At 39.0% G+C, this 27,247-nt stretch overlaps 2 protein-coding genes across 3 annotated transcripts in view; both read left to right on the forward strand.

Moving 5' to 3' along the window:
- The window catches only part of Fbxo3 (F-box protein 3), a 31,551-nt gene extending 21,440 nt beyond the window's left edge, over positions 1-10,111 (forward strand). The window contains exons 8-11 of one of the 2 annotated variants that reach the window (XM_027936475.2): positions 59-181; positions 2,156-2,271; positions 4,027-4,217; positions 8,932-10,111. In XM_027936475.2, coding sequence (XP_027792276.1) covers positions 59-181; positions 2,156-2,271; positions 4,027-4,217; positions 8,932-9,105 — 604 coding nt within the window. In that variant the 3' untranslated portion in view covers positions 9,106-10,111. Of the gene's footprint in view, positions 1-58; positions 182-2,155; positions 2,272-4,026; positions 4,218-5,271; positions 7,267-8,931 lie in introns of those variants that run through there. The other variant, XM_027936476.2, reaches the window with a different exon arrangement.
- Positions 10,112-10,571: 460 nt separating this feature from the next.
- The window catches only part of Cd59 (CD59 molecule (CD59 blood group)), a 28,914-nt gene continuing 12,238 nt past the window's right edge, over positions 10,572-27,247 (forward strand). The window contains exons 1-2 of the mRNA XM_027936570.2: positions 10,572-10,699; positions 18,396-18,663. Coding sequence (XP_027792371.2) covers positions 10,572-10,699; positions 18,396-18,663 — 396 coding nt within the window. The remainder of the gene's footprint in view (positions 10,700-18,395; positions 18,664-27,247) is intronic.

Consider the following 27,247-nt stretch of genomic DNA (forward strand, 5'->3'; position numbering starts at 1 on the left):
TAAACCTTTTGTGGAATTGAAATTGTTTTTAACATATTTAATTTTTAAAATTTTCTAGATATGTTCACGATCCGGAGTGTGTGGCAACAACTGGGGATATAACAGTGTCAGTTTCCACATCATTTCTGCCAGAACTCAGCTCTGTCCACCCACCCCACTATTTCTTTACATATCGCATCAGGTGAGAATTTTAAATGGGGCCGCCTTTCAGTTCATGGTGGAATATATCCAATAAGTGGGTTGCTCTTGCCCCATTTGATGTGATATATAAAAGACTTTGTACTTAGGGTCTGGTGTATGCTAGACAAGCTCTCTACTACTGAGCTACATCCCTAGCCCTAAAATGCATTTTGAAAGATAATTTCTTGCTGAAATTTGGAGGAAGGTAGATACATAGAGTTTTTGTAATGGACTTTGACTTTATTATTAACCTCTAAGTTATTTAAATTATTTCTTGGCCATATACTGGGTATAAAGTTTTGTGCCAGGTACTGTGATTATAACTGAGTTATAATCATCAAAGCTCTATATTAGAATTGTAATGAATTCTAGAAGCTGTCAGTTGCCAAACATAAAACCTTGCATTATAAGTTTCATCTCTCTTGTCTATATTCAATTGAAAAAATCTAATAAATATCTCCTGAGTGCTGTATGTAGGTTATACATGTTATTGTGGATTTGATTAAAAGCAAATCTTTAAAACTTACTTTTGTTAGAAGTATTCTGTGTTATGACAGTCTTCAAGGGAGTAAGGATACTTTATTTTAAAAGACATTTTTATATATTTTATACATTAAATGTATATTTTATATGTATAAAATATGTATGTTTCTATAGAAAAATATTTATGGATATTCATATTCTAAAATAAGATGCGTATTTTATAAAGGAAATGTTTAATTTAAATATTTACAATATATAAAATATATTACATATGTTAAATATATATTTCATTTTAATATATCTATAGAAAATATTAAGCTGTTTATTTCATATATAAAATGTAAAATTTTTAAAAGTATTTTTTTAAATATTATTTTTTAGTTGTAGTTAGACACAATACCTTTATTTTTAATGTGGTTCTGAGGATTGAACCCAGGGCCTCACATGTGCTAGGCGAGTGCTCTACTGCTGAGCCACAACCCCAGCCTCTAAAATATATCTTTATATATTTTAGTATATAAAATGCATGTAAACTGGGCACTGTGGTGCATGCCTGTAATCCCAGCGATTCTGGAGGCTGAAGCAGGAGGATCACAAGTTAGAGGTTAGCCTCAACAACTTAGTGAGCCCCTAAGCAACTTAGTTGAGACCCTTTCTCAAAATAAAAAAAATTAAAAAATGACTGGGGATGTGGCTCAATGGTTAAGCACCCCTGAGTTCAATTCAATCCCCAGGCTGCCTCCCCACCCTGTCCCTGCCCCCAAAAAAGGGCTTCTATACATACTTCAGGTATTTTAATAATATATACCCATGAGAAAGCATCCTGGGATTTTGGTATTACATGTAGCCTTTAAAATGTCCAAATATATAGGTATAAGTGGTTTTTGTTTTATTTAATTGAGATCCTTGTAGGATTAAGAAACACTTAAAATATGTACTTATAGGGCACTCAAAGTGAAAATAAAAGATAGCAGATTCCTAGAGAAAGAGGGAGATGATAATATGGAGAAACAGAAGAGAAGTTTAATTCTGGTAACTGTTGAAATTTTGCTTTGAGCTTTTTTTAGAAGCTGATGGAAATGAAACAAAACTGGGAAAGAAATACCATCACTTCTTTGGATATTTTTTAATGGCAATATACTCTAGAAAGCATTTGCTGAATAGATCTTTATTTGAACAGCAAGAGAGTCTTCTTACCATTGTATTTCTTTATATTTATGTTGCCCTTTGTAAGGTTGATCCTCACTGAAAGTTAAGTGCATAAATTGAGTGAAAGCATTTCTTGTGGGGGAACTAAACTATTTAAGCCAATATCTCTGAGAACTTAGAGAAACTTAGAAAAACTTAGAACTTAGATAATATTTGACTTTTGTTTGGGTTTCCTAGTTTCCTTTGGAAATTTTCTTTCATGTATTAACTCTTAATACTGTAGCTCTTAAACAAAAGAAAACACACAAATTTCAGATTTGTATCTTTTATCATTTTTCTCCAGGATTGAAATGTCAAAGGATGCACTTCCTGAGAAAGCATGCCAGTTGGACAGTCGCTATTGGAGAATAACAAATGCCAAGGGTGATGTAGAAGAAGTTCAAGGACCTGGAGTAGTTGGTATGTAACTGAAGTTTTAGGTTTACACATCAGTTTATTCAAAGGAATTTTAGACTTTGCCTCCATAAATGTGTTGTATAGATGTTGTTATCAGTTAACTTTTCTAAGGCTAGGGGTATAGCTCAGTGGTGTAGTGCTTGTCCAGCAGGTGTGAGGTCCTGGGTTCAATCCCCAGCAAAACACACACACACACACAAAGTTAACTTTTCTAAAATTATACCAAACTCCATTGTTCAGGCATTGATTTCTCTTCCTGAGGCTCATTTGGGGTTAATATTCTTGCTTTCATTGTTCTTTTTTAAAAACTGATTATTCATTATTATATTTTGTGAGTTAAGATGGCATAAACAGAGAAAATAGACTTCATAATCTTTTTGAAGTTTGGAGGGAGATGTTGAAATTAATAGCACAGATGTTTTAATTATTTGAATTTCCTTCACTTTAGTTCTGCTTACCATTGACATTCAACTTTTTTAAAAATTATGATAGGGGGATAAAGATGTAGCTCAGTAGTAGAGTGCCTGCCTAGTATGTCCAAGGCTCTGGGTTTCATTTCTAGCACCACTAAATAAATAAATTTAAAAAAAAATAAAAAATTATGATTATCCTAAGTTTCTGAACCATCAGAATATTTAGGATTCAAAATGTGCTTTAGGAAAATAGCATCTAAGCTGTATACTCTTATTATTAGTCTTGCATGTACATAGCATTCAGTTTAACGTTTTCTAATTCATTGCCGAGAATAAATATTCTCCATTTGTTTGTTTATCTTTTGCAATAATGAGGATTGAATCCAGGGGCACTCTACCACTGAGTTACACCTCCTGCCCTCTTTCTCTCTTTCTCTCTCTCTCTCTCTCTCTCTCTCTCTCTTTCTTTCGACAGTCTTGATAAGTTGGCAAGGCTGGTTTCAAACTTATGGCCTTCTGCCCCAGCCTCCCTAATTGCTGGGATTACAGCTATCTGCCACTGTACCCACCTCTTCGTGTTTATACAGTGAATTTTTCTTTGACTGAATCTAGTGTTAAGGAAGTTTATTAAGCCATAATTCTTTTTTTTTTTTTTTAATTTGGTCTATTGGTGTAAGGACTCTCACTTCGACATTTTGTCTGTTCTGAATACTTAGGATGAAAGTTCTCAACCTTATGTTTTATTCTCTTGCTGCTGTTAAACAGATTACCCTTATCCCTGTTTGAGCTCTATCTGGGACACTTTTTCATTACTCATGTCTGTTTTGGTACTAGGAATTGAACCCAGGGATGCTTTAGCACTGAGCTACATCTCCTATTCTTTTTGTTCATAACTTTGAGACAGGTCCCACTAAGTCACAGAGGCTGGCCTAGAACTTAGATTCCCCTATCTCAGCCTCCTGAGTTGCTAGGATGGTAGGTGTGGACCTATAATCATCACACCTGGCTTATTACTCATGTCTTAAATATTTCGTCTTTGATGCCTTAAAACACTTTGAATTTATGTGCCTTTTTTCATTTTGTTGTGATTTAGGCTATATTCCCCATCTGCTACATTGTTGAGAATTTGGGGAATATAGGAAAAAATGTCAAGAGGAATAAAATATTTGCTTACAATTCCCTCATTGTTAACATTTTGTTGTGTGTCTTTTTAAGTTATTCCCCACCCCCAAATTGTACACTTACTTTCACATAATTTACATAGTGTCTTAGAGAACAGACCTTATTTACTGTAATGGGGAGCTAAGTTTTCTACTTCTGTGTATTTTTACTGTTTTCTCTGCAGGTGAATTCCCTATCATCAGCCCAGGTCGGGTATATGAGTACACCAGCTGTACCACATTCTCTACGACATCAGGATATATGGAAGGATATTATACCTTCCATTTTCTTTACTTTAAAGACAAGATCTTTAATGTTGCCATTCCCCGATTCCATATGGCATGTCCGACATTCAGGGTGTCAATAGCCCGACTGGTAAGTTAAATTTTCCCCTCTAGTGTTGATGGTATATGACTTTGTAAAATTAACTCTACAGAGGATCTTTGGTTAGGCAGACAAGCGATTTGTTAGTAAGTTTCTACAGAACCCTGGACATTCGGAGGAAATATGGAAGTATCTTGGGCATGTGAATATGTTAGGGGAGATGAACAGCAGATAAACTAAACTCACTACTCTTCAGCCAGAGAAACTACTGTTAACCTGTTCTAAAGAGTCATCTTCTTTTCCACTATTTCCAGAAACAATTCTGTGGTCTAGATATGTTAGAATATGAGAAGTACCATGCTAGACCGGTTAGATTGACTTTATTTTATTAAGACTGGGAAGTTGATTTTTTTACAATTTTTTTTGCTAAAATTCCCTGTGTAGTAAAATAAACAGATATTCTGTAACAATTATGATAAAAAGGGTAAATGGGTAGATTTGTATTTTTAACAGTTTCTTTCTGGGACCATTTCTCAAGTCAACCACGTATATTTTTAAAACCTCATGTTTAGGGTTACCTTATAACAGGCATAAAGTAACCAATTTTATGGGACTATAAAATGATAAAAGGAAAATTATGAAGCGTAGGACTGAATGTTCAGATAATGCCCCCATCTCCTGGACTGGTCCTGATGGGTGGGTCTGAAATAAGTCTGGAAAGATGGATGTGATATTAACCTGACTCTGAGATGACAGTCTCAACTCCTATTCCGAAAGAAAAGGATGATGATGAGCCCTTAGGCCATGATACTTGTTGTATGGTGAAAAGAAACTACAGTCTGGATTTGGAAGTGAAATTTTAATTTTCTTCCAGATGGAGGAATGCTAGAAATTGTATTTCCAGTACTAGAAGTTTGCCACTTCCTGTGACAGACTTCCATTTTTTCACTAGCCCAGTATCTGTCTGAGATTGGTCTATCTTATTCTTAAATGGTTGATATTCATCTGTGAAGCTATTTGGGACTGGAGTTTTCTTTGTGGGAAAAATTTAAAATATGAGTTTAATTTCTTTAATATTCATATTTTCTATTTCTTCTTGTTTCAGTTTTGGTAATTTGTGCCTTTCAAGGAATTTGTCCATTTCATCTAAATGTTGAATTTATTGGCGTAAAGTTATTCACAATATTCCCTTGATATCCTTTTAATGGCTACAAGAATTGTAGTCATATGTCCTCTTTTGTTTTTAATATTGGTATTTTATATCTACTCTTTTGTTCATCACATGATTATTATCATTTTTGTTGATTAAAGGAACAACTTTTGGTTTCACTGATTTTTCTCTATTCATTTTTCTATTTCATTGATTTCTATAGTTATCTTTCTTTTTCTACTTTGGGTTTAATTTGTTCTTCTAGCTTTTTAAAGTAGAAGTTTATTGATTTTAAATTCTAAGCACTGTTTTAGCTGTATTTCATAAATTTTGGTGTGTTTTTGTTAACATTAGTACAAAATAGACCCAATTTCCCTTGTAACTTAATTTTGACCTGTGACTTTTTTTTACTAATGTGTTGATTTCTAAACATTTGGGAACTTTTCAGTTGTCTTTTGGTTATTGTTTTCTAATTTCATTGTGGTTAGAAAACTTCCTCTGTATTTTCAATACTTGTAAATGTTTTATGGCCCAATCTTATGTGAAGAATTTACATATGTTGGTAAATGATCCTTGTGTATTTGGAAAGAATGTATATTCTGCCATTGAGGGGAATATTAATATATACAGGTCAAACTAGTTAACTGTGTTTTTCAAATATCTGTATATTTATTGCTTTGGGGGGAGGGGGACCTTTGTTCTGTCAACTACTGAAGAGATGATTGTTGAAATTTCCAACTAAGATTACAGTTTTTGTCTATTTCTCTTTTCCGTTCTGTCAGACTTGCCTCATGTATTTGGAAGCTTTATAATTGTGTACAAATGTGCTTAGGATTGTTGTGTCTTTTTAATGAAGTGATTCTTTTATTATTATGAAATCTCCTTCTTCATCTCCATAACATACTTTGTCCTGAAGTTTAAAGAGCACTAAAGCTTGTTTGGCAGCTAAGCTACTGTTGGGTCATCTTAATCCTTTTGAGGGTTGTTTTCTTCAGTATTCGATGGGGCAAGTGTAAAGTGCTCTCTACTTAAGGACAGTCATTCTCCAACATTTCAGTTTCATGACCCTCTTAGACGCTTAAATTCAGTAAGGGCTCCAAAGAACTCTTGCTTACATGGGTAACATTGATAATTATCATATTAGAAGCTAAAACTGAGAAGTTTAACAATATTTACTTAGCAGTTCCTTTTAAAATTACAATAAATAAACCCATTACATGCTCAACCCTCTCAACTATGTATTTATTTACTTAGAGTTTTAGTTTCTTCTTAAGCACAAATAAATATATTAAATCTTGACCTGCCTTATGGAAAATGTTTCTTCTCAAGGATGAGAGAAATGAGAATTCTGGACATATTTCTAACTGACATAAAAAAGGCAATGGGGGTTGTATTTGTCAACCTTTGGTTTCTATATTAGTTTTCTTGATATATAAATTCAATTGTTTTGCTCCTTTCTTTTGTCCTCTACCAGTCTGATTAATTAGAAGGCTTAACATTTCCTTTTTCTTTATACTCTGCCATTTTAAAAGATGCTGTTGGTCAGTCTTTGTCTTTCCTTGCAGGCAGGTTGTTCATTTATTGTGCTTGTCGGAGGGTGTTGTAGAAGCTCCTGCTTCTCATTTCTGTCGCTGTGTTCCTCTTTCTATCTGCTGTTGATGCACGAGCACTTTCATCTGAGCATCTCCCTCTTTAGCCACATGGATCTCTTTAAGTTTTTCTGTTTTCTTCATTATCGTAATTAATAATCATACTACCTGGAGCTCATGTTTTAGTATTTTCAAAGTCTTCCCCTTCTTGCCTTTGGGACCTACTGAATTTTAAAGTCGTCATTCCTTAGATTAAAAAAAAAAAAACGGAAACAAATAATGGGATATCTTATACGTCACATCTGTGTATCCTTTCGGATTGTTATTGTTAGTATGAAAATAAAATTCTAAGTGACCCAAATCCTTTCTCCTACATTAATTCATTTTCTCATTCAACAAATATTTGAGTACTGTAGTCAACAATACAATCAAAATCCTTGCCTTGAAATTTACATTCCAATTAGAAGAAAAGCTGTAACAAACACTGTGTACTCGTGTCAAGTAGTAACGAGTGCCATGGAGAACAGTCAGAGGATAAGGAGTGTCCTGCTGGGCTCTGATGTAAAGATGTGTCAGGAAAGGCCTTGGTGACACATAAGCTGAGACATGAAAGGAGCAGAGGGCGCCGGGTGGATATGTGCAAGAAGAGTATTCAGCCAAGGAGCAGCAGGTGCGGAGGTTCTGACACAGTTGTGTGGCCGGTGTGTGAATCAAGGAGGCCAGTGCGGCTGGAGCTCCGTGAACGAGGAGGGGAGCAGAGGGGGTGAGGTGAGGTCAGAGGGCAGGGGTGCTGGATCATAGAGTGCCATAAGAGCCCTGATGGAAGGACTTTCGCTGACATCATGCCCGAAGTTTCCAGTTCTCAGATTACCAACTAGAATTCTGTCTGATATATCAACATTTAAGAGTTGTTATATCAGACAGAGAGAAAATTGGCAGTCAGGAGTAAGTCAAGGCTTGCTTAGAGGTATTGCTTGAGCAAAACTGAAATTTCCAAGATATGTTTACATAGTGCACGTTCATCATCACTCCTGTCCTGTTCTAGAGCCTCCAGCAAGTGACCGTTAGAGCAGAGGCTGCCCTTTCCCCACAGTGTGGATCCATCTTAGTGATACACTTCTAGTGAATTGGCAAGTGACACTGACTTCTGAAGCTAAGTTAGAAAAGGGCAATACGCCTTCAGCCTAGTTCTCGCTCTCCTGGAACACGTGCCTTTGCTGCCCTGAGCCACCACACAAGAAGTCTAGTTACCATGAAGCCACCGTGCTGGAGAGACCATGTAGAGACACCACATAGAGAGAAGGTGGTACCAGAAACCCCAGCTGTTTCAGTCTGGAGATTTGGATTACCCCAACCCAGTACCAGACATGTGAGTGAAGAAACCCTTGAGGTGACACCAGTTCCAGCCACCATCTGATTGTGACATCACAAGTGCTCAAGCGAGAACAACCCCATTGAGTACTTCCCAGATACCCAACCTGCAGAAACCAGGAGAGATAATATATGACTGTTGTTGTTTTAAGTCACTAAAAAAATAAAGAACTTTTTAAAGTTAGAGGCTACCGATGTTTGAATTAAAATGATGTGTCTTTTTGGAAGGAGCTCAATAAAAATCTTTTGAGACCTTTTTCTGACAGTGCATTAAAGTTACCAGTAGAGGTCATACCTGATATTTTCACATCCTCTTTTCTGTAAGTATATAGAGAAACCAAGAAATGTTATGTAGTACATTAGTAGGAGAAGTTCAGAAAACTTTATCTTGGACTGTTAGTAGTCTACTTGCTATATTGTATGAATAATAACTACTGTGTGGGAGTAAGTATTGTCTTAGTGAAATATGTCTACCATCATAACAATATATATTTTAGAGTCTGCATCAGCATGTGCATTATGAAAACTACATTCTTACAGTCTGTCAAAACTCATTTGGGCATGTATGGATTCTAGATAAATGAGAATTTGCATTAAATTACTATAAAAAACTAATGGACAATAATCTTATCAAAAGATTGTTTTCTCTTTCAAGGAAATGGGTCCTGATGAATATGAAGAGATGGAAGAAGAAGAAGAGGAGGAGGAAGAAGAAGATGATGATGAGTCAGCCGACATGGACGAATCAGATGAAGACGAAGAGGAGGAGAGGAGGAGGAGAGTCTTTGACGTTCCCATTCGCAGGCGCCGCTGCTCCCGTCTTTTTTAGCCCACCTTCTGCTGGCGGAAGCACTGGATAACTCTAGTCTGTTAAATAGAATTCTCAATAATGTAAAATAACTAAATTGTGCTTGGCATATAGCAGGAAACTAGCATGAAATATTGTTCCAGGCCCTGGGTCCTGGGCAACACTACATTAGGAATTGGATTGTTTTGGTTTGCTTTGTGGTTTTGAGGTAGAAAAGGAATTGGGAATTTTCTTTTCCAGGAGTCAGTAAAGGAACAGGCAGTTCCCATTTCTAGCTAAGGAACAGATAGTTCTCTGTTTTAAAATATTTTCTACTTACAAAAAATATAGAAATGGAGAGGGAATTGTTTTGAAATAAGGATTTAAAATGTAGCAGAAATACCTACTCAAGGATAGAGAGAAACTATGTGACTGAATGATTCTATGAAAAGACTTCTTACAGTTGTGAAATATTTAGAAATGAAAAAAAAATTTGTAATTAGACTAATTCATTTAGTGATTCCTAATATTTTGTACTCACGGGGAACTAATTGACTAAATAACTTGAATGCTAATGGTTTGTCCTTTCTTAGACAATCTGTCCTTGAATTTAAAGTCTTTGTCACTAAGACCTTGAATTTAAAGGTTTCATAATTACAACCTTGAATTTAAAGTCCTCAACATGATGACTTTGAATTTAAGTTAAAGTCCTCACACTCTGATGTTTATCTTATTATTTACAAAGGTATCACTTGGAAATGTAGTGTGTGAAAGTATGTAGTGTGTTATTACCACAAGTTTCTTCACAATGTCTCATGTTGTCTAAATTTGTAAATACTGCTTCTGTTTAGTTTCTCATTTATACACTTGACCGTCTAACTTTGTGATAAGTGACATGAATTTTATGTTAGGATTAAGGATGTTTTCCTGAAACATGGATTTTTTTTTTTTTTTTTTTTTTTGTAATTATATAATTGAGAGTTTGGAATGAAATCCTTAAGTGTCAAAAACTCATCTTTTAAAAACAAAGTTTGGTTGCAATCCTGTATTTTGTGTAATTGCCTATTTCCCATAAGTTAAAGTTAATAAGCCTTTACTCTTAAGATGGAAGGTGGCATTGACACTCATTGGCCTGCAGCCAGAGTATAGCAGAGTCTCTCCTAGCTTTGTGTCCTCTTGTGCTCCACCTTCCATTTTCCCCAGGAAGGGTTCTTTTGTAAAGAAAGTAGTAGAAAGAGAGAGTAGTGTTCAGGCTAAGCAGCTGTAATCAGGGACCATGAAGAAAAACTTCCCCTTCCCTGTTGACTCATGACAAAACATAAAATACAGCCAGTAATTTGTCCTGCTTATTTTTCACATATATAGTCATACACTGCGCAATGATGTTTCAGTCAACAACAAACCACATATACAATGGTCTGCAGCCTCATACATCTTGTGTTTACCACATCTCTTGAATACAGCGTTCTCTCTCGTGCTTGATTTAATCTCATGTTGTTTTGTTCACCATGGCCTCTAAGCAAACAGAATCCACTAGTACTGCCAATAAGAGGCTATCTGTGTCAAGTGATGGACCTGCAAATGAAGTTATTGAGGACTATGGAGGTGGGAAATCAGTAATGGTTATTGCTCACCAGTCAGCCATCCCACCATAGCTACCATCTTGAAGAACAAGAACAAAGTGATGGAAGCTGTTCAAGGATCCGCTTCACTGAAGCCAACAAGACTAGCAAAAATTCAAGACAGGTTTCTATTTGGTATAGAGAAACTTCTAATGGCCTGGATTGAAGACCAGGGAGAGAAGTTCATCATGATTGCCAGGGTCCTTCCCCAGCAGGGTTCAGGGAGTCCTGAAGGATGAGTGGTGTCAGCGCAAAGGATGAGACAAGGAGTCGTTCCTTTGGAGCAATCTCCAGAGAGAGCTCTCATGCAGCTTTCTCCGGGTCATCTTTTATTACAATTTTTCTCATCATTATGGATTCAGAATACATCATTGATTTTACAGTTTCCAGATTTTTCCCAAGATGTGACATTCCCTTAACAATCATCATGGGTATAGAAAAATGTGTCGTCAGTTTACATTTTTCCAGGATATGACATTTGCTTATCAATTTTATGGGTACAAAATCAATAAAATGTGTCACTAATTTGCATTTTTCAATTTCCCCAAGATGTACTATTTTCTTATTAACAGATGCCAAACTATGTAATTTAAGTCTCCCACCTATCGTTAACCTTTAAAGTATACCTGTACTAAGATCCCATCTAAAGAAGTCCCCTCAAATCTTATACTTAAAATATCCTAAAGTCTATAAACTATTCTTACAGCATCTTAAGGACCCATACAGCTAAAAACTTAAGAATTCTAAACTTAAGAATCTAAATAATATTTCTAACATTCTAAAAATGTGTCTTTAAAGCTACTTTAATTAATTCCTACATTTATTCTCATAAAATTGGTTGAGCTGCTTTTGTTAAAGCACAACACAAAGAAAAGACCACCAACTCCAATTTAAATCAAAGCAAGCTTGTGTCCAGGGCCGTCTCTCCCAAAACCCATGGGAATAGAAGACAGCCCCACAGCTCTCTAGGAGTGCAGCTTATAACACAGAAAGTTGCAAAAAGCGGGAGGTGTCTTGAGAACTTAAATAGGATTTGACAAGCATAACACAAAGGCAGGTAGTAGGTTTAATGGTCCAGCACTTAGGGAGTAAATTTAGATCCCAACATAAGAATTTATGAGGCACCACTAGAGTTTCAGAGAGGGTTGTTATCTGGTCAGGGAAAACCAGGAATGGGTGAGTTCAAGGCATGGGCAGGCATTCCAAGCAAGTTTAGAAAACGCAGTAATTTATAATAAAACCAAAATTAACTTTTCATACCTTTGTGGCGAGATGGTTCCCAATCTTAAGAGGGAATTAGGCTGGGTTTATCACTTTCTCAAAGAGTTTCTTTGTTTCTTGTCAAGGTACACTATTTCTTATACCTTTGTAATCTCTTTCAGAAAGGCAAGTTCTGAACATCAGTCCACTAACCGCCAATATTAACTATGCTCATCATAAGTCCCTATGTGAGGTAAAAGAGGATTTATAGAAAAGGGGGGAATGTATCTTTATTTGCCTTAACTTTCCTAAGTGTATAACATGACTTTCCCTTAATCAAATAAAACTACATATGGTGGGTTTGTGCAATAAGCATAATAATTAGGCTTTATAAGGGGCCAGAGATACGGTCTTGGGTTCTTAGTTGATATAATTATCAAGGTGGTGCCTAAAGTTCTCATGACCTTTTGGAGAATGACTGTTGTTTATTATCAGTTTTGTACTCATTGTGCTGAGATAGTAGAAAAAAAACTTCTATTTTGTCCTCAAAATGCTGAGAAGTAGTAGAACAGCTTTCAACGCATGAACTTCCTGTTATGTTCTAGCTATCGGAAATTTAATTTGGCTTGGCATTAAGCATACTCATGCTTCCTATCAGGAATATGAGCATGAAAATGAAAAGTCAAATTTTACATAAAAAAGGGTCTCATGGTTTCAGTTTCCCACCAGTGAGGCTTTGCCAGCACTTATCATCACTGTGACATTGTCAAGACAGTGAGAGGGGGAGTGCCTTCACCAAATCGATAAGAGAACAAATTCAGGCGAGCATCGATCCCACCAACAAAGGGAAAAGACAACAAATACAAGTTGCAAGAGATTACTTCAAGAAAGAGAGATACTTAAAAAAAAAATAAATCCTCGAAATAAAAGAAACAGTAAGCCAATTAAAAAACTCAATAGATAGCATCACCAACAGACTAGACCACCTGGAAGATAGAATCTCAGACAATGAAGACAAAATATAGATTCTTGAATAAGTTGACCTCACAGTGAAGATGGTAAGAAACCACAAACAGAACATCCAAGAATTATGAGATACCATCAAAGACCAAATTTAAGATTCATTGGGATAGAGGAAGGTTCAGAGATTAAAACCAAAGGAATGCACAATCTCTTCAATGAAATATCAGGAAATTTCCCAAGCATGAAGAATGAATTGCAAAATCAAATACTAGAGGCCTATAGGACACTAACTGTACAAAATTACAATAGATCTACACAAAAGACACATTACAATGGAAATGCCTAGTATATAGAATAAGGATAAAATTTATAGGCTACAAGAGAGAAAAATCAGATTACCTATAAGGGAAGACCAATTCAGATCTCAGCAGATTTTTTCAACCCAGACTCTCAAAGCTAGGAGATCCTGGAACAACATATACCAAGCTCTAAAAGGTAATGGATGCCAACCAAGAATCTTATATCCAGCAAAATTAAGCTTATAATTTGATGATGAAATAAAAACCTTCCATGATAAACAAAAGCTAAAAGAATTTACAGCAAGAAAGCCTGCACTACAGAACATTTTTGGCAAAATATTCCATGAAAAGGAAATTTAAAACAATGAAATCTACAAAGGGAAGAACTACAATAAAAGGAAATCCAACCAAAGAAGAAACCAAGTCAGGCAAAACACCAAAAATAAAACTGACTGGTAATACAAATTATATCTCAATAATAACCCTAAGTGTTAATGGCTTAAACTCACCAATCAAAGACATAGGCTGGTAGATTGGATTTAAAAAAAGACCCAACAATATGCTGCCTTCAAAAGACTTATAGGAAAAGACGCCCACAGACCGAAGGTGATGGTTAGGAAAAAACATATCACTCACATGGACTGTGGAAACAAGCAGGGGTTTCCATTCTCATATTAAATAAAGTAGACTTCAAGCCAAAGTTAATCAAAAGGGATAAAGATAGACATTTCATACTGCTTAATGGAAACATACATCAACAAGACACCACAGTTATAAATATATATGCCTAAAACACTGGAGCATCTGCGTTCATCAATCAAACTCTTCTGAAGTTCAAGAGTCAAATCACAACATAATAATTCTGAGTGACTTTAACACAACTCTTTCTACCAAACAAAAGCTAAAGAAAGAAACTACAGAACTCAATAGCACAATCAATAACTTGGACTTAACTGACATTAATATAGAGTATACTATCCATCAATGAGCGAATACACTTTCTTCTCAGCAACACATGGATCCTTCTCTAAAATAGACCATATGTTATGCCACCAAGCAAATCTTAGTAAATACAGAAAAGTAGAGATACTACCCTGCATTCTATCAGACCACAATGGGATGAAATTAGAAATAATGAAATTGAAACAAAAGAAACAATTGAAAAAATTGACAAAACAAAAAGTTGATTCTTTGAAAAAAAATAAATAAAATTGATAAACCATTAGCCATGCTAATGAAGGAGAGAGAAAACTCAAATTACTAATATCTATGATATATTACAACGGACACTACAGAAATACAGAAGAAAATTAGAAATTATTTGAAAAATTTGTACTCCAATAAAATAGAAAATATCAAAGACATTGACAAATGTCTAGAGGCATATAGTATGCCTAAACTAAATCAGGATGATATACACAATTTAAATAGATCAACTTCAAGCAAGGAAACAGAGGACACCATTAAAAGTCTATCAACTAAGAAAACCCCAGGACAGGATGGATACAAAACTGATTTCTACAAGACTTTAAAGAAGAACTGACACCAAATACTTCTCAAACTATTTCATGAAATAGAAAAAGAGGGAATGCCAAGTTTCTGTTCTCATGACTAAAAGGCTCAGGGGTCACTCCAGTTGAACTGGGCTAACTGGGCTGCACAAAATAACCACACAAGAGACACAAATACCTTTTTCTTTGGGGTCACTGTAACGGCTCCTCTTACCTTAAGGGTCCATAGGAAGAGAGAGCGAGAACATGTGCTGACCTCTTTTATTGAGAAGAAGCTATTCAAGTGAGGCAAGAGGTCAGGTTTCAGGGGGCTGAGTCTATCTTCATGATATCCACTGTCAGCAGGTTGACTGACATCTGGGTAGGCCACACCCAAGGGCACAGTAAGAGAAGGGGACACACACACACACACACACACACACACACACACACGGCACTTCCATGGAAGATTCTATCCTAAACAGGGCAAGGGGTTAAATTACAAAGAACAGGTGAGCATAGCTTCACCCATGGGGCTGTAGCAAGACACTGACCCTCGAACCCAAGAAGGGTGGGGAAAGCTCTGTCACATTTCTGTGACTGAGCGCCTCAGCATCCAGCCCAGGAGTGTGACTCAGTCATGTGCAAGGTTGGTCTCCCACAAGGAAACACTGCCAAATACATTCTATGAGGCCAATATCACCCTGATTCCAAAACCAGACAAAGACACATCAAAGAAAGAAAACTTCAGACCAATATCTCTAATGAATATAAATGCAAAAGTTCTCAATAAAATTTTAGCAAATCAAATACAAAAACATATCAAAAAGATAGTGCATCCCAATCAAGTAGGGTTCATCCCAGGAATGCAGGGTTGGTCTAACATGAAGTTCCTCACATCAATAGACTCAAAGATAAAAATCATATGATCATCTCAATAGATACCGAGAAAGCATTTGATAAAATACAGCATTCCTTCATGTTCAAAATGCTTGAAAAACTAGGGATAACAGGAACATGCCTCAACATTGGAAAGGCTAACTATGCTAAGCCCAGGCCAACATCATTCTAAATGGAGGAAAATTGAAGGCATTCCCTCTAAAAACTGGAACAAGAATTGAAGGCATTCCCTCTAAAAATTGGAACTACAGGGATACAGCCACATCAATGTTTATAGCAGCACAATTCACAATAGCTAAATTGTGGCACCAATCTAGATGCCCTTCTGTCACCACTTCTATTTAACGTAGTTCTTGAAATTCTAGCCAGAGCAATCAAACAGATGAAATAAATTAAAGGGATAAAATAGGAAAAGAAAAACTCAAATTATCACTATTTGAAGACCATATGATTCCATACCCAGAAGACCCAAAACATTTCACCAGAAATCTCCTAGAACTAATAAATGAATTCAGCAAAGTATCTGGATATAAAATCAACACCCATACAGAAATAAGCTATTTCTGTACATCAGTGACAAATCCGCTGAAAGTGAAACTAGGAAAACCACCCCATTTACAATAACCTCAAGAAAAATAAAATATTGAGAATAAATTTAACAAAAGAGGTGAAAGACCTCTACAATGAAAACTACAACACGCTAAAGAAAGAAATTAAAGAAGACCTTAGAAGACAGAAAGATCTATCTTATTCTTGGATGGGCAGAATTAATATTGTCAAAATGACCATACTACCAAAAGCACTATACAGATTAAATGCAATTCAAATAAAAAACCCAGTGGTATTCCTCATAGAAATAGATTAAGCAATCATGAAATTCATCTGGAAAAATAAGAGACCCAGAAAAGCCAAAGCAATCCTTAGCAAGAAGAATGAAGCTGGTGGCATTACTATTCCAGACCTAAAACTATACTACAGAGCAATATTAATTAAAACAGCATGGTATTGGCACCAAAATAGACTGTAGAGCAATGGTACAGAACAGAGGACACAGAATCTAACCCACATAACTTCAGTTATCTCATATTAGACAAAGGCGCCGAAAACATACATTGGAGAAAAGATAGGCTCTTCAACAAATGGTGCTGGGAAAACTGGAAATCCACATGTAATAAAATAAAATTAAACCTCTATCTCTCACCATGCACAAAACTCAACTCAAAGTGGATCAAGGGCCTAGGAATTAAACTCCTATGGCGAATTAAAAACAGAATCAATAAATGGGATGGATTCAAAATAAAAAGCTTCTTCTCAGCAAAAGAAACAATCTGTGAGGTGAATAGAGAGCCTACAGAATGGGAGCAAATCTTTACCACAAGTACATCACATAGAGCACTAATCTCTAGGATACATAAAGCACTCAAAAACCTTAACAGAAAAAAAAACAAAAACAAGTAACCCAATCAATAAATGGATCAAGGAACTGAACAGACACTTCTTGGAAGAGGATATACAATCAATCAACAAACATATAAAAAATGTTCAACATTTCTAGCTTAGAGAAATGCAAATCAAAACTAAGATTTCATCTCACTCCAGTCAGAATGGCAGCTATCAAGAATATAAACAACAATAAGTGTTGGCGAGGATGTGGGGAAAAAAGCACACTCATACACTGCTGGTGGGACTGCAAATTGGTACAGCCAATGTGGAAAGCAGTATGGAGATTCCTTAGAGAACCTGGAATGGAACTACCATTTGACCCAGCTATCCCTCTCCTCCGTTTATACTTACTTAAAGCACTTAAAAAACAGCATACTACAGGGACACAGCCACATCAATGTTTATAGCAGCACAATTCACAATAACTAAACTGTGGAACCAAGCTAGATGCCCTTCGGTAGATGAATGGATAGGGAAAAATTTGATATATATATACCCAATGGAACATTACTCAGCATTAAAAGAGAATAAAATCATGGCATTTGCAGGTAAATGGATGAAGTTGGAGAATATAACGCTAAGTGAAGCAACCAATCCCCAAAAAACCAAAGGCCAAATGTTTTCTTTGATATGAGGACTCAGAGGTATAATGGTGATGGGTTGGTGGGGAGCATGGGAGGAATGGAGGAACTTTAGATAGGGGAGAGGGGAGGGAGGGGAAAGGAGGGGATAGGAAAGGTGGTGGAATGAGTTAGACATCATTACCCTAAGTATAAGACACCAATGGTGTGAAAATATTCTGTGTACAATCAGTGTCTTGAAAAATCGTGCTCGATATGTATAATACGAAATAAATTACATTCTGCCATCATGTATAACAAATCAGAACAAAAATTTTTTTGAAAGGCTACCTTTCAGGTGTGCTCAGATGGAGTGTTGAAATTCACTTGTGAATTTGGGGAGATAGTCACTTCTTAGTGCTTCTGTTGACATCTCCTTCCTATGGAGAACAGGTCATCTGGTTCCCTGCCTCCAGGTTAGGGGAGAGGGAGAAGAAGCAAAAAGAAAAACACGTCCCTTTTTAAAAAAGCAGCACGGGCTATATTCAAAAGGTAAAGTGGACTCCTATTACAGTTCTAAACTGTAAGTTTCTAAACCCAGAGCAGAATTGGGTCCAGGTTCCCAGCAAGATGATAGGCACCCATAGGGCTGTGGTTGAGGAACTTGGAGTCTGAGAGCAGGAGGGAGCCTCAGGGCTAAGTCCCAGACAGGTCACGTGGGAACAAGGCAGGCGCAGTTTGAATACAAACACCTTTTGGAAAACATTAATATATTTATAAACTTTTTTTTTTTTAGTGGGGGGCGGGGATCCGAAGTCTTTTGGAGTAGCTTGTGTTTATTTTCGGTAACAAAAGCGAAGAGGCTGCCCAGAACTTGGGTCCCCCGGGGTCTGAAACGTTAGTCGAGTCCCGGCGGCAGCGCTCGGTCATCCCGGGAAGGAGGCGGTCACCGAGCCTGGCCCCGAGCGGGTGGAGGCGGTCACCGAGCCTGGCCCCGAGCGGGTGGAGGCGGGGCCGAGCCTGGCCCCGAGCGGGTGGAGGCGGGGCCGAGCCTGGCCCGCCCAGCGGCGTCGCGGAGTACCGAGGCCGCGCTGGCTGCAGCCTCCTCGCCCCGGCGACTCCGGTAAGTCCCGGCCGTGCCCGCTGTCCTCCGTCCCCGGTGCGCAGCCCCCGCGGGTGTGCCCGCTGTCCTGCGCCCCGGCTTTCAGCTGGGCAGTGCGTCAGAAGGGCGCGTGGTGACGGGGTGGCCCCTGTTTACCAACCAGAAAGGCCAGGTTGGACACCAAGAAAGAGCAGGGTGTGGCACCAAAAAGGGCGGGGTGGGCGGAGCAGCGGGACGTCGATCCCTTTGGGAACCTGAGCACCCGCCCCGACCTTTACCTCCAGAGAAGCTGTGGCCTTGTAGAGAGGAGGATCCCCGAATCAGCCTCCGCGCGAGCAATGCCCTTTTCTTCCCTTGCAGGTTGAATTTTGGAACTGCACGGCAGAGACCTTTGTTTTCCCAGATCTGCTCAGCTGCACCCTCTTTAGAGCCAGAAGGTCGAATTTTTGACAAAACGTTAGGGAGTTGCGGTTCACGAAGAACAGGTGCTCCCTAGGAAATTGCCGCAAGCTATTAAACCTCATTTTCTCATCAGTAAAACCGTGGACCTCGCTTCATAAGGTGGTGGCAAGGACTAAGTGAGATCGCAGAAAGGCCCAGCCTGGCACCTGGTAATTGTGGCAATTTTTTTCAGGTATCCCTGTGATCTCTCAGATTCCCCACTGGAGGGAATTTACTGCCTCGAAGAAAGCACACAAATCTCTGTCAGGGAGGTGGCAACATTTGCCCATATAAGGCTATTTATAGTTCCTGGGTAATTTATAATAGGAATGCAAGGAGGAGGAGTTCCTCAGTACAAACCGAACTTTCCTGAAATTTGTGGCATGGACTTTGATAGTGAAGAGTAGAAACTTTGCTCTAAGGAAAACATTTCCTTCTGCTGAGAGGCTTGGAAGATGAAAGATGGATTTTTAGGGTGGGAGGACCTGGATGAGAGACCAGAGATTTGAGTTCCTGGAACAAATTATAGGGGTACCCTTATATGGGAAACTGCAGATTTGTGTGCTTTCAGGTCTGGGGTGGCTCTTTCTGGCCCTTTGGGTGGCTGGGAGGGGCTTTTCCATTATGATGGTGCTTTTTTTTTTTCCCCTCTCCCTGTTGATGTCATTAGTGTTTTGAACTGAGTAACTGATCTTGGGGTGCCTCAGCATGTTTGGCAATAGCATGTCCAAGGTTTTAAGGACACAGATGTTTTAGGTCCCTGACACTACTAACCCCAGGATCTGTTAAGCCCCTTGTGAGTTACCAGACTCTGATGAGTAGAGGTAAGATGAATCCAATGTGGCTTTGCAACTTTCCTATCACCCTAGGATAGGTAATTTCACACCCACACTACCCCCCCCCCGGGAGGGGGCCTCTATTAATTTCCTATAAAATGAGGACATCAGGAGTTTTAGAATCTGTCTAATCTTGAAGATCATCAGGCCCAGGCTCCCAGGAGAGTAACTGTACTTGTGGGTGACAGTGAATCCTACAGAAATTTCAAATGTTAAAATTTGAGGGGAGAAGAGGATTCTTTCCTTTATATACCCTTCAACTGAATGTATTTCAGAAGCTGAACTCGGTAGTCTCCCACCACAGAGTTATGATTCTGAGCTCAGATCTCCGTTTAAATAGTGTTCCACCGCTTTGCAGTAATGAGGTTGCTATGTTAGTTTTCTTTTTCTTGTTTGTTTTGTTTTGTTTTGAGATGGGTCCCTGCTGCACAGCCTAGGCGGTTCTGGAATTCAAGCCACCCTCCCACCCCTACCTCCCAAGTAGCTGAGGATATGGGAGTAGCTGGGACTACAGGAGTATCCCGCCACATCTGATTTATATTGGTTTTTCCTGGCTTCGGAAACAAATTACAAGTTTAGCAGCTTAAAAAAATACAGACTTATTAACCTTGCTGTTCTGTCCTCTATCTAGAGTCTGACACAGGTGGCACTGGGGCCAAAGTGGGGCAGCAGCCTGTGCTCCTTTCTGAATCATAATGATGTGGTGGGGAGACTCCTGAATTCAGCTTCCGAAATACATGCTTGCTCACTCAGGTTACTGGCAAATACAATCCTTGTGAGAGGGGGACAGGTCTGGTTTCCTTTCTGGGTGTGTGTTAAGGACCAGTCAGTTTCCAGAGGTCACCTGTATGCCTTGGCGTGGAAGCTTTCCTGTCTTAAGTTAACAAGAGGGAGTTGAGTTCATCTCTCCTCCCTCTTTTTCTGTTGTCACATTTTCTGACAGAATCTGCTGTATCCTCTCTGACTTTGAATGATCCTATGATTATATTGGGCCCCCTGGGTAACCTAGAATAAATAATCTCTATAATCTTAATCTCATCTAACAGCCACTTGCCATGTAAAGCTGCCTCTAGTCACAGATTAGAAATGCAGACATCTTTGGGGGCAAGAGGTAGTATTCTGAATACCACAATTGTGTCAACTGGCTCTCTTCCAGCCTCAGTTTCTTATAACTGGAACAGAAATTACATTTACTTTATAGCATTGTTGTGAAGATTAACTCCGTAACTATGGCAAGAGTCCTCAGCATAGCAATTGACCTATAATATTTGCTCACTACATAGAAGTTAACACAGAAACAAGGACTTGCCTAATAGCTTGCATTTGGTAACATATTGCATTCAATGGTGTGATCACATGCCGCCTGAAGAGAAGAAACTCTTCATTATTTAATCAGAATCAGCAGCTCCTTTTACAGCCCTGCTGGGACACCCTATATAAAGTAGTCTCGCCCTTGCACCAGGTCACTGTAGCCTTGTGGTTTCTAATGTGAATTCTGGCCCAGCACCTGGGAACCGGCTAGAAATGCATCTTCCTGGGCGCTACACTAGACCTACTGATCCCAGGTATAGGGTGGGGTGGGGTCTGTCAATCTGTGATTTGGATGTTCAGTGAAATTGACAACTAGTATTGTAACCCCCACCCCTTTATTTTCTTCCTTTTGTCCCTCATTGGTGCCCACCCCTACTAGAGTATAAGGCTCTGACCTTGATCAACAGCAATAGCCAGTGCCCAGCACGCACCTGCACCCACACAGTGGGCTCACAAATTACTATTGAAGGGATGACCAGGAGGCAGAGGTGAAGACTGAACCTACTCCCTAGTACTAAATATACCAACCTGTGGATGCCTTCATTTCATCACTGAATCATTATTTATTTATTCATTCATTCATTTATTTTGGGGATACCAGGAATTGAATCAGGGGTACCCGACCTGAGCCACATCCCCAGCCCTATTTATATTTATTTAGAGACAGGGTCTCACTGAGTTGCTTAGCACCTCGCTCTTGCTGAGGCTGGCTTTGATCTCACAATCCTTCTGCCTCAGCCCCCCTCCCCCACGCACTGGGATTACAGGTGTTCACCACCACGCCCGGCACTAAATTGTTATTTAAAGCGTTAAATGCTTTCTGCTCAAGCATCTCTGAGTTGCTTATGTATATACAAGTTAGGTAAACACATACAGTTTTAATGATATGTTCAGATATCATATGTTTGTGCTATTTAGGGGACTCAGGGCTTTTGGATGGTCAGTGCCACATTTTTGTTTTCCCATTTAAAACAGTGGGCTTTGGGGCTGGAGATGTGGCTTAAGCGGTAGCGGGCTCGCCTGGCATGCATGCGGCCTGGGTTCGAGCCTCAGCACCACATACAAATAAAGATGTGTCCGCCGAAAACTAAAAAATAAATATTAAAAAAAATTCTCTCTCTCTCTCTCTCTCTCTCTCTCTCTCTCTCCCCCCCCCCTCTCTCTCTCAAAAAAATAAATAAAATAAAACAATGGGCTATAGGCTCACACTATATTTTCTACCTAAATACCCCAAACATTTGCTACTCAAAACATTTCCACTAAGGGATGCCCATATTTGTAAATCATCTTGCCACTGTTTAGCTTCCCCTTGCATTTCAGGTGGGTGGAAATAAATAATTGTCAAGTAGTTTTTATTATAGAATGAGATTCTTTAGTCCTTGGGCAATTTGGGTTTTGCCTCTTACTGTCTTCTGTAGGAATCTTTATTGCAGCATCTCTGATCTGCAACCTCTGCTGCCTGAGTCTTTCCAACTGATAGGAAGCTTTTTACATTCCATCAAGAGAATTGCCTTCCAAATGTGCTGACCATTAGTCCAGGGCCCACCCTGGCATGTAGCAGGGCAGATAGGGCAAACAGCTGATGTTCAAGAAATCCAAAATGCTTCCCTTGTTGATCCTAATTTTGTATTTGGAAATTACATGGAGCCAGGTGCTGTGGCACAATCCCAGCAAATTGGGAGGCTGAGGCAGGAGGATCCTGAGTTCAAAGCCAGCCTCAACAAAAGCAGGGTGCTAAGAACTCAATGAGACCCTGTCTCTAAAAAGATATAAAATACAAACTAGGGCTGGGGATATGGCTCCGTGTTTGAGTGCCCCTGAGTTCAATCCTCTCACCTCCTCACCCCCCATAAAAAAGAATCTTCCTCAGCAGTTTGGAGTCAGTAACTCTCTCTGGTACACTTTCTCAAATAGAACACAGTCCTGGTTCCTTCCACCATTTCTCCTGGCTTTTGTCTGTTTTGCTATTCTGTAAAACTGGAAGAAATTCAGAAATGTAGCATCTTGACTAAAATATTATTTCCAGGTCAAGTCTGAGCCAGGACAGAGTGAACTCCAAGGTTGTGTGTACATTCGTCTATTTGTACATTCGTCTATTTGTCTCTGAAACTGACACAGGGCATTATAATCTGGGTTGAGTTTTTTAAACCTTCACATCTTGTTTTTGTATTCTATCCTCATGTAAAATCATTATTGACCACTTTACAAATTAGGAACTGAGGGAAAGGATTTGACTGTTTCAAGGTTGCATAATTGGAAGCAAAGCAATATTATAATATAGGTATCACTTTTAGGAAAGACTAGAAAATCACCCAGGTCCTCATTTTTTACAAATATGGTCTGTTATATTTCAGACCTAGAAAACACACACACACACACACACACACACACACACACACACACAAAACTTGGTTTTTAATCTTAGACAGTTTTGAGAGCCTGTATATATTATTTCATACCTAATCAGGCAGAGTAGTAGAAAAATGAAGCTAAGAAACCAGAAATGAAATGATGCATAAGTACATTAAAATAATTCTCTTGTTTTGAGAGATTTTGTATAAAAAATATTTGGTGTTAGAAAAAAAGAAAAGTTAAGCAGGAACAAACTGCTCCTAACTGTACCACTCTATTAAACACCTTCCAAAATATTCAGAAGAACTGATACATTATTCCAAACATTTTTTTTTATGCAGGTGTGTGTGTGTGTGTGTGTGTGTGTAAATAGATATATGCCGCAGTCTGGCTGGGCACAATTCAGGAGCCACTTGTCAAAAGAAAGGAACTTTATTTTCAGAACCGCACACGCCAAACCACACAGCTCTTCAGGAAAACCTTCAGAGCCCAACTGCAACCACCGGCTTCCCACAAGCCTCTCAACCTCCCCCACTCCTCCTGCTCTTGAGGCGATTTGCTGGGTTGCGTGGGCGGAGCCAAAAAAAGTCCCCCAATGAGCAGCTCGGAGGTCTGAAAGGGCGGGGAAACAACCCAATGAGCATCACTGCAGAGGAGCCAATCAGTTGGCAGCTAGAAGTTTGCTGGGGCCGCTGTGAGCCAATCATCAGCTGGCAGCTGGAAGTTTGCTGGCAGCTGGAAGTTTGCTGGGGCTCCTTTGGCTGTGGCTCTCAACATCTCCCCCTCTCTGTTTAAACAACAAGCATGTGGCTTAGGGACCGTACCTGCCTTAGGTTGTCCAATACTACATATGGTTCTTACCCGTCATCTGATGAGCTGACCTCAAGGCATCAGCCTCCTGTCTTAGGTTGGTACCATTGCAATTGGATCTTACCAGTCATTGACTACCGATCCAGCATACAGCCACACCTGTGGATAGGTCTTTGTACCAGCGAGGTGGTGAGGTTCTTTGCCTCACCTCTGTTGGCCCCCAAATTTTAGCTGAACGGCCATCACAAGCAGAAGGGAGGAGGATACACCAAGCCATTGCAATGTTTGAAAACTCTATAGTCAAAAAATAGAACTGATCAGCAAAACATTAACCTAGGTCTGTATGAGCTCAAAAAACAAAATAGAACTTCATGATATGGGAAAGGGTAATAATAAAATAGATATTGAAAAAAGCATCCTGGTTCTGTCGCAGATGTAAGAATAGCTAAACTGGAGTTTTGGATATCAGCTGTTATGGATTTGAGCCAAATCATCTTCTTTTTGGTCTGTAGAAATCGCTTTAGTTAATCTTTCTGGAATCCAAATCGGCTGCTGTTCTCCCTGTGGAAACACAAAAACAGACCCCCGACTCCAGACAATCACTGGGTCAGGACCTTAGTTAATCTCTCTGGAATCCAAATTGGCTGCTGTTCTCCCTGTGGAAACGCTGTAAGCCAATCATCAGCTGGCAGCTGGAAGTTTGCTGGGGCCCCTTCGGCTGTGACTCTCAACAGATATAAATATGTTTAAAAGAAAAAGTAATAAATTATAGCTATTTTTAAACTGGATCAAACCTTGTGAGCACCTTCCATTCCAGGAATTCTTCATGCCTCTGTGTATTCAACCCCATATGTTGGACTTTTGCTCTTTTAAACAACGTTTGTTTAACTTTGTTATTTGCTTATTCCTGTGATGAAAAGCCTATTTCCATTGCCCATTAAGGAATTTACTTTAGAGTCAAGTACCCAGAAAAATGTGTCCTTAGACATAAGGCTGGCTTAAAGTGTGATCTGCAACCCCAAAATGGTATTTTTCAATAGGCTTCCCATCTTATTCTGAGGACCCCAGTCAGAATACCTTTGGGCTGTTTTTGAGAATTGTCTACCCTCAGAGAAAAAAGGCTTGTCACTGTCTTCTTTGGGGATTGTCAGTAGTGCATTGTTTGGAAGAACTAAGCCTTTTTGGGAATAATATCAATATTATTAGAATAGTTATGTCAGTATTATTAGAATAGTCCGTAGGAACAGACACACTGTTATTACTGAGTCTTGATGTTTTTAGAAAAGGGAGAAGTTGACACCTTCTGGATGTGCCTTCCTTTTAAGCTGTGCTTGGTCTGAGTGGATATTGATAGCACTTCTGGTTTAGCCACCATGTTATCTACACTTATGGGCGCCTTTTTTTTTTTTTTTTTTTTAATAATGGAGGGTATTTTAGATTAGGGAGGAGGTTCAAACCATCGATTGAGTTTTTGTTTTCTTTTAAATTCTGAAATAGATTTACCAAAAGATAGATGATAGGGCACTATTAAAAGGGCATCTGGGCTGGGGTTGTGGCTCAGTGGTAGAGCGCTTGCCCAGCATGTGTGAGGCACACCACATAAAAATGAGTAAATAAAAAAATAAAGATATTGTGACCAACTACAACCAAAAAATATTTTTTTTAAAAAAAAAAAAAGGGAAACATCTGCAACGTGTGTATTTTCCTGATACTTTTGATGATAAAACTAACACTTGGTTTTTTATAGACTATTCGGGGGATGGGTGACAAAAGGTAAAGGATCATAAAGAAAAAGTCACAAATAATCCTGTTTAATGGTACCTGCTGTCAACATCTTGGGGTGTTTATAAAATCGCTTTAACCAATCAGCTGTTCCCTTTTCTGTCTCCCCACCAGCACACATGCCATAGACCATGCTGCTCTGGGAAACCCATGTTAGTAGTGCTGAATAAAGACCCGAATAGCACAGTCCTGGCATCAGCACCACCCTGGCCACTTCCTTCTTTTGCCATCTTTGCCTTCCTGCAGCCTCGACATGGAAGCAGCTCCAGTGACTACTAGCTAGCTATTGCAGAGTCCAAGCTAAGGCTTCACACTCCCCTTGCAACCCAGAAACCTGAAGGCTGCCTTAGGTTTGGGGCTTCCATCTGGAGAGCCATCTGGAGAGTTTATCTTGCTTCTTCGACCAGTGCTACACTTTGTCTACTTGCCACTTCACCCTCCAGGACTCCCTCCCTTCTGATTTCTTCTTCCTGATAATCTCATGACTTATCAGTAATACCAGTAGTGTCTGCTGCTTTTGGAGTGCCTTCTCTGGCCAGGTATTGTGCTGTGCAGCATGTATGACTGTCCCCATGGAGGTCCCAAGTAACATACAGCAAATAAGTGGCAGAGCTAGAACTGTTCAAGGCATTGTTCAAAAGCCTCCAGAGTAGTCTCAGAAGCCACACCCTTGACAAGTTCATGGTCTTGTTCCTGCTCTCTTCTCAGGCCAGTGTTTTCTAAAGCACTTTATCACCACTTTGTCATAGAAAGGTTCTAGGTAAGGGATCCAGTGTGTTATAACAGTGCTACTTATGTCAAAGACCTAAAGCTAGCAGTTCCAGCCATCTGACACCTTGCTGGTGCCTAACCCAAGTAAGGAGGCTCCTTCCCTCCTACTCTGTTGGGAATCCTGACCTAGTACCTATTCTGAACTTTTAGAAAGTGCCTAAAGTGCTTTTGCTCTTTGGGGACCTTGGATCTATACCCCTATCTCTTGGGTGCCTTGACTAACCTGAGCCTATAAATCTTCTTTCTACCCAGAAACCCCAGAGCATGGGGAACCAAGCAGGAAGCTGGCAGGGTGCCAAGGG

Source organism: Marmota flaviventris, chromosome 9 (genome assembly GCF_047511675.1).
Source record: "Marmota flaviventris isolate mMarFla1 chromosome 9, mMarFla1.hap1, whole genome shotgun sequence".
NCBI classification, from domain to species: Eukaryota; Metazoa; Chordata; class Mammalia; order Rodentia; family Sciuridae; genus Marmota; species Marmota flaviventris.